The sequence below is a fragment of the Penaeus chinensis genome, chromosome 37 (assembly GCF_019202785.1).
Source record: "Penaeus chinensis breed Huanghai No. 1 chromosome 37, ASM1920278v2, whole genome shotgun sequence".
Classification (NCBI taxonomy): Eukaryota; Metazoa; Arthropoda; class Malacostraca; order Decapoda; family Penaeidae; genus Penaeus; species Penaeus chinensis.
The window spans coordinates 3,891,253-3,899,521 of NC_061855.1; the positions used below are offsets into that span (position 1 = coordinate 3,891,253).

At 41.0% G+C, this 8,269-nt stretch overlaps 1 protein-coding gene across 1 annotated transcript in view; it reads left to right on the forward strand.

Annotated features, from left to right (window-relative positions):
• LOC125045603 (alkylglycerol monooxygenase-like) overlaps positions 1-7,116 on the forward strand; it is a 13,071-nt gene extending 5,955 nt beyond the window's left edge. Inside the window, exons 3-7 of the mRNA XM_047642975.1 lie at positions 1,931-2,079; positions 3,157-3,426; positions 4,205-4,356; positions 5,499-5,747; positions 6,021-7,116. Coding sequence (XP_047498931.1) covers positions 1,931-2,079; positions 3,157-3,426; positions 4,205-4,356; positions 5,499-5,747; positions 6,021-6,290 — 1,090 coding nt within the window. The 3' untranslated portion in view covers positions 6,291-7,116. The remainder of the gene's footprint in view (positions 1-1,930; positions 2,080-3,156; positions 3,427-4,204; positions 4,357-5,498; positions 5,748-6,020) is intronic.
• The last annotated feature ends 1,153 nt before the right edge of the window (positions 7,117-8,269 follow it).

The following is an 8,269-nucleotide window of genomic DNA, read 5'->3' on the forward strand; positions in this document are numbered from 1 at the left end:
GGTTATTGGTGTGGTGAGCAAAACGCACTCGGAAAACGGAAGTTAACATGTTTATTTTCACCGCGTGACATTTAGAAAGAGAAACTGGGGATTAATTATTAGTGTAGGAAGTAAAACACACTAAAAAAATACGTTAACTTAATTAGTTTCACCGCGTGACGTTTAGAAATTAAACAGGGGATTAATTATTGATGCAGTACAAAAAAAAAAAAAAAAAAAGAAAAAAAAAAAAAATCGTTAAATTGTTGTTGTTGTTTTTCACGGTGTGGCATTTAGAAATGTAAATGCGAGATTATAGATTACTTACTTGAAGCGAAAAACAAAAATTCCGCAAAATGAAACTTGATATGATTACATTCGTTGCAGATAATGCACACAGAGCGAAAGTCTTTTCAATCCTTCTCTTGATTGGGAAAGCAAAAATGCAAATACAGAATTAATATTTATTTCAGGACGTATTTCAGTAAAAAAAAACTTTGTGTATGTCAATGGAAGAAAATCTAACAAAACGCAAAAAGAATATTAAATATAAAATTATTAGTTTCTTGTTGCATTAACGTGAACAGAAAGCTGCTCTTAAGACATACAATTCGGTTTTATAGACATTGAACTTGCATATTTCTTGATTATTGGAAGGAAAAAAAAAGCTTCGTCCTTTCTGTAAATATCTTTAAGTTTTCCTTGGACCTTTGAGTGCCTTTCCCCATTAATAACTCATTATACATTCATATTTATTTCAAATCATGACCTTTACTCTTAGATCTCTCGGGTCTTGCAGCATCCTTCAGCATCTTTCAGCATCCTTCGTCGTTATTTCGTTGATAATACTGCCTCGTTTGCCTTTCACTCTTAGTCTCATAATATTCCTCGTTTTACTTTCTGTTCATTCCTTACTCGATTTTGAATACTTCATCAACTTCTTAACTAACCCAACTTTCTCTTTTCGAAACCCTCAGAGACCAGTATCGGCCTCTCTTTTTCCTTATTTCTTTCCCGAAAATGGTTAGTGTCTGTAGTCGCCATGGTCTCGAATGCCCGGTCGGGTTAATGGATCGTTGGCTGGTTTCCAGTGGGTCGCTGTGTCTCGTGATGAGAAAAGGAATGAATATGTGTGTGTAAGATGACTGAATGATGTGCAAGAAACAGAATGACATGACATGGGTGGAAGAGTAACCGTTTTTCTTTAAGGTCAGGGAGAGGTTTAAGCCTTAAGAAACAGCAGACGACCATTAGGTGACAAAAATGGCAATAAGAATGAAGAGCAACTCTGTTTCCCTTAAACCCATTTTATAAGTTTCCCTTTATCCTCTCTACCTCTTCTTTTTTCCTTCTCTTTACTAGAATCTATCGTCTTTCTCCTCCTCCTCCTCCTCCTCCTCCTCTCCTCTTCCTCCTCCTCCTCCCCCTCCTCCTCCCCCTCCTCCTCCTCCTCCTCCCCCTCCTCCTCCCCCTCCTCCTCCTCCTCCTCCTCCTCCTCCTCCTCCTCCTCTCGTGTGTCTTCAGAAGGAGCTTTCCCCTTATCCCCACCAGGTTCCTTCCGCGTCCCCTCAGGATCTGCAACCTCACCGGGACTCGATACGCAAGCCACCTCAGGCGTGTCTCCTGCTTGCCTCAAGTTGCTAAGAAGGCGGCCTGATTGTGCAAGTCACCTCAGTCATGTCTATTTTTGCCTCAGTTCGCTAACAAGATGGTTTGATTTTGCAAGTCACCTCAGCCGCGTCTTCTTGTCTCAGACTGCTACCAAGCTGGTTCAGTTGCGAAGTCACTTCAGTCAGTCTTCTCGCCTCAGGTTGCTAACGATATGGTCTCATCGTGCAAGTCACCGCAGCTGCGGCTACTTTTTGCCTCAAGATGGTTTGATTTTACAGGTCTTCTTGCCTCAGACGGCTTCACTTCTCTTCAGTCACTTCAGTCCGTCTTCTCGCCCCAGGTTGCTGACAAGATGGTTCGAGATGACCGGCTACCTGTGGCTTTACGAGTACCGTCTGCTGGACCTGGAGTCGTCGCCGCTGGCCGTGTGGTTCGCTGGCTTCCTGGCGGCCGACTTCGTGTACTACTGGTTCCATCGAGCTTCCCACGGTCGGTACTCCGCTTTTGGAATCGGACGCTGGATTTTTTTTTTTTGTGAGTGTGTCTGCGTGCGCGCGCGCGTGTATGTGTGTGTGTGTGTGTGTGTGTGTGTGTGTGTGTGTGTGTGTGTGTGTGTGTGTGTGTGTGTGTTTGTGTGTGTGTGTTTGTATATTTCATGGATGTGAATTTACAAATTTACGTCAGTTATTTCATGGCTACAATTACTATGAGGTCAAACTTTTTTTTCGCGTTATTGGTTTAGACGACGAAGAAAAGAAACTCGGATCCTGTTATCACGTTTAGATAGAATAACGAAGGATAAAGTGTAGAAAATGCGTTAGAATCACACGAGAAACAAGTGAACATCACGTTTTGCTTTAGCTTTTAACTCTGCTGAAAACCCGTCATTTTCGCTCCAACGCCTTCCTTGAAAATCTATATAGGTGTCAAATAATTTCTCTACTCCGCCACTTCCCTCAGGACTGCAACGAACAGTTTCTTCAGTCGTCAAATGACATTTGTAACTAAATTATTTGGTTAATTCTCTACCAGTATCTGTCTCACCATGTCGGCAACACTGTCTTATATGGCTGTATCTCTTTCCTCTAATTCACTTACAATTGTTTATATTGACATAATAATTAATACCCTTATCCATGTTTAGCTTCGTGTTAGATTATAGCGAGAGTAGTGTAGCGAGTGAGCGAAGTATAGTTGACGACTGAGTGAAAAAGTGGGAAGAAAAGGTAAAATATTTGTTATTCGGAATTCAATTGTGTATCTTTTGTTTTTCTTTTCATTTTAGATACTGTCAGGGATTATGTAGGTATATGATACGCGAACATACGACGAGCGTGAATTATTGATGGATTCTGTCTTTTCATATCTCGGTGTACTGGCCGGAAATTGGCTCTTTTTTTGTGCCTTCCGATACAGCAGGGAACGCCTACAGATTTTTCAAAGGAAGAAAAAAATGTGTGTGTGTGTGTGCAAGTTTGTATGTATAATGTACATAGATAGACAAATAGGTAGATAAATAAACAAATAAACAGATAAAACAATGAAAAAAACTCCCTCCACCCCCAGAGGTGAGCCTGATATGGGCGTGGCACCAAGTCCACCATTCCCACGAGGACTACAACGTCACCGTGGCACTCCGGCAGTCCATGTTCCAGAGACTCTTTGCCTTGGGTTTCTACCAGCCCATGGCACTGTTGGGAGTGCCGCTGCCCGCCATCTGCGTCCACTTCCAGCTCAATCTCCTGGCGCAGTTCGTGATCCACACGGAGCTCGTGGGTCGACTGGGCGCTCTGGAGTGGGTCCTCAACACGCCCTCGCACCATCGCGTCCATCACGGTACTGGCGGCAAAGTCTTTACGGCTTTTTATAAACCTTGGTGTCAAGAAATAATTACGCACATTTTTTTTATAAACTTTTGCCGTCAAAACTCTTTACATTTTCTTTTCTCTTATAAACCTTTGTCGCTACAATTCTTTACATATCTTTTTTTTATAAATCTTTTATCTTTTTACAAGCCTTGGTGTCAAAATTCTTTATATATCTCTTTTAAAAATCTTGACGTCAAAATTCTTTGCATATTATTTTCTTGTGTTGTGAATTGCTTTTCATTTTTAGAGCATATATAAGGGAATTGTGTTATATGTATTTTTGATTTATAGGCTTGGCTACTTTAGGATATTAATTTAAATAGCATTCACTTTATGCACGCTACCCTCTCGATATGATTTGCCTTAAACTCCTATCAAATCAACTTATTATATCACATCTTATCAAATTCCACAGCAAGCAATGGAATAGCGATTTAGGATTGTAATAATGCTAAAACTCTATTTATACACGTTACCCTCTCAGTACATTTTCCCGTAAACTCCTATCAAATCAACAATATCACACCTCATCAAGTTCCACAGCAAGCAATGAAATAACGATTTAGGATTTAGGATTTAGGATTGTAATAATGTTACATACAATTCACTTTATACACGTTATCCTCTCCATACATTTGACCATCCTATCAAATCCTATTATATCCCAACTCATCCAATTCAACGACGAGCAAATGGCATCGCAACCGCCTCCCAAACCCTCGTCACACCTCCAGCACCCGTTTCAGGAGCCAACAAGTACTGCCTGGACAAGAACTACGGCGGTTTCCTCATCATCTGGGACAGACTCTTCGGCACGTTCCAGGCGGAGCGAGACGAGGAGGAGATCGTCTACGGCCTCGTGCACCAGCCTCAGACCAGCAACGTCGTCTGGCTGCAGGTGTGGCTTTGGCTCTCGTTCTCGGGATGACTGTTGGTTGTGCGTTTTGTTGCTTGGCCCTGGTTCTCGTGGTGTTTTTGTTTATCTTGTAGTTGTTGTTTTTTTGTTTTCCCTGGAGCACGTATTAAAACGTTTTTGTGTGTGTAAAATGCGGTTTTCTTAGTTTTCTTAGTAAATCGTTTATTTTCCCTGGGCCTCGTGCTAACTTTATATATATATATATATATATATATATATATATATATATACATATATATACATATATGTGTGTGTGTTTAATATATATGTATATACTATACATATGTATGTAAGTATGTATATATATGTACATGTATGAATATGGATATATATGTGTGTGCCTGCGCGCGCATGTATGTATGTGTTTATTACCTGTCTATGTAATCATAAATGTCTGAAGAGATCTGTAACTCGTAAGTTTTTCGAGTTTTCACAAATTAAAAAAATCCAAGCATTTATAATTTCAAAGGCTCGAGGCTTCGTGATTTCATGAGTTTGGGGCTTCAGAAGATGACACAGCCTAAAGCGGTTTAGAAGTGTGACTAAGTGTCTCACTCATTCAAAAATACGTTATCTTTTAACAGTGAAAAAAGATGAATAAAATAAGGTAAAATGTGACATAAAGTTCTCGCACCTGTAAACTCAACATAACACCTGACGCCACTCGTTGTTCTGTCTTGCAAAATACTTTTACCTGGATCATGTTTTGCTGGGGATTACGTGACCAGTTATTTATTTTGAAGCATACGGGTCTGTTACTTGATTTGACAATTTTAACGTTCGTAGATCGCAGTTTGATAATGAAAAGAAAAAAAAAAATGTTAAGAAGAAGGGATGTAATAATGCCAGTTGCTGAGCGAAATGAATAAGTAAAAACAGAAAGAAAGAAAAAAAAACTTTTGAAATCAGTAATCCAATAAAATATAATTCCTAGCCTGGTGATCAGCCTTATAACTAAGAACATCTCTAACATGAGAATATTTGTGCTCTTTTATCTTTAAAAATATTTGACTGCAATCTTGAAAAAATAAAGAAACTGGGCGCCAAACGTGTTCATTCGTGATAATACAACAGCGCCGCCACACAATTTAAAGGTAGTAAAACCAGCCGCGAATTCTCCACAGTTCTTCTACATTCACAACATCGTGAGAAAAGCCCGCAGCATGAGCACCTGGGGCGACTTCTTCCGCGCCTTCGTCTGCGGCCCCGGCTGGCTCCCAGGGACGCCTCGCCTGGGGGACCTTGAGACCTTCCCTGACGTCCGTGGGAGGGCGAAACACGACCCCCAGATTCCCCTGTGGCAGAAGGGCTACACGGGCACGCACTTCTTCGTTGCTCTTCTTGTGCAGCAGGTCTTCACGTTCCACTTCGAGGTTGGTGTCGAGTTGTATGTGTAGATCGATGTTGTGTGTTACTTCTTCTTTGTTTCTTTCTTTTTTCTTTTTCCTTTACTCTCCTCCCTCTCCCTCTCCTTCTCCTTCTCCCTCTCCCTCTCTCTCTCCCTCTCTCTCTTCTCTATCTTTCTCTTTGGCTTCTTTCTCGCTCTCTCTTTTCTCTTGGCTTCTTTCTCGCTCTCCCTACCCCTTCCCCTTCTTCCTTATCCTCATTAGTCTAATAAAACTTCCCTTCCCTCTCCCTCTCCCCAGCTGTTATCGTGGGCGGGCAGAGCGGCGTTCTTCGGGTTCCTCTTGGCAACAATGGGAAACATCACCGCCATGTACGACGCGTGGCGATGGGCGCCCTTGGTCGAAGTCACTCGCTGCGCCTCCTACGTCGCCTTCGCCAGTACGAGCGGCGTCTCGGGCTGGGCCGGCCTGGACACGGCCCTCGCGACGTTTTATGCCGTGTCTTCTCTCGTGTGGCTCTCCCCGAGTCTGAGTTTAATACAGAAGGGGTTTAAGAAGAAAGTGATGTGAGATAAAACACGGTTGGCGCTTTGCTGTTGTTTTTAGCAAAGGTTGTAACGGTGCTGTATCGGAGGACCTTAAGAGGGGAGTGATGTGAGAGAGGACACATTTATTGATCCGTATTCGTTGCGACAAATGTATGAAAAGTAAGGATGAGAATATCTTCACATTACAAGAGACGTATCTGACAGGCTTCGATAATATCTTCGTCGGAAATATATTCGATATAATCGAAATCGGTCAATTACATCTCTTGCATTGTTAACAGATTACATTGCCACTATGTATGAATGTACCTCAAGTTACCAAGTTGGCTTTTGTATACGAATGAAAAAATAATAATTCAAGATCAAGATTTTTTTTCTTTGTATCTGTTTCAAGATGCGTTTTTGTTAAACTTTTCATGAATGTCAAAAATACTAGATGAGAATACTGCACAAAATAGGCTTACTGAATGATGAAACAACAATTTTAAAGTCTTCCTGGAGTTGGAATTCGGGAGGATTTCTTAACGTCTTGTGAAATTTCCCTATTCCTTCGGTAATCTCTTACTCATTTCATTCACTTCCATCTCCTGGCTTGCGTTTATTTCTCTCACTTTCGTTCTTATACTTACGTCCTTATACCTACCCCCGATCCACTCCCCAAATACCCTACCTGTCCTCTCGACTCCCTCGATACCTGGTCCCGAATCCTGATCCGAACTTGGGTAATCCAGCGGGCGGCGCTCAGACGCGTCGGAGAGGATTCCCGCCCACACTCGCCACACATCCACATTGTATTTACTGCCAAGCCATGCTGTACATGCATTTGTGTAAATAAAACCATTGAATCACCATGTGTCTCGGGTTTCCCTTTGTGTTTCGAGCAGTTCGAACTCTTGAGTGGCGAATAAGCCAGGTGACAGGTCTTATTTTATTTAGATTTTGTCGGTCTTTACCCAAAATATAAAGTCCTTATTAAAAGTTGATCAGAGTGTTTTAAATTTTCTTATATATTTATTTGTTTTACTTTACGATTTTTGAAGCCCCTTCACGTACTTAGACACTGTTATTTCTTTTACGTTATTATCTTTTGAAAGTACTTCAATTTTAATCTTGTTAATTATAATCCTCCCCAGGCTTACTGGGGAGACTTGAGTTATGAAAGACTTGTTACATAATTTTACTTCAGTCGTGTTTTTGTTTCATAAATTTAAAAGTTGTTTTACTGAGTTTGCCAACGGTGTTTTTAATTCATTGTTGTCTTGCTTCTAATGGTCTCTTGTATAAATTTTACATCTTTTTCTCTTTACCTTTTTATTGTTCATTGCTGTTGATTATCACCTTTGTCTAATAACCTGTTCTTGAATTATTGTTAAAATAACTATTGCCACAATGAGGTGTCCTGCCTGTATATATAAACCACCTGTGGATAAACCTGTAAAGGAGGTCTCTGTGTTTGTATCCCCCTGAATTAGCCTTTCACCGCGGCGTCGCTGGATCGGCAAGGCAAGGTTGTGTGTGAACCGTTTTACATGACAGTTAGGGAGTTGGGCGTGTTTACGTAAATTGTACTTTACGTAACGGTCAAAGTTAAAGGTTTGCTTTATATTGGCCAGCACCAGATGCCCTCATTTTTAACTAAATCTCTGGATTTGCAGTGTGAACCTGTCCCTTCAGGACGAGGATTTCGTATGTTTATTCATTATTTATACTTTACCAACCGTGTACAGTGATGCCTTTTCATTCACAAAGGAGGCAAGGACACTAGTAACCAGACCCATTCCTTAAGGGACATGGGGCAATACTCTCTTCATGGGGAAGCGAGCGGCCCCTCCCTTATTCCTTCGGCCCTAAGCTGCCGTCCGACACTTGGGTGGAGGATTTTAATAATTTGGTTTATAGTGCGTTTCACACTTATTGTTTTTTACATCCTTTTTGTTCATTTTTATCATTCCTGTTTTCCATAGTCTTTCCTTTAAGTTTAAGTCTAAATGTTACATGTAA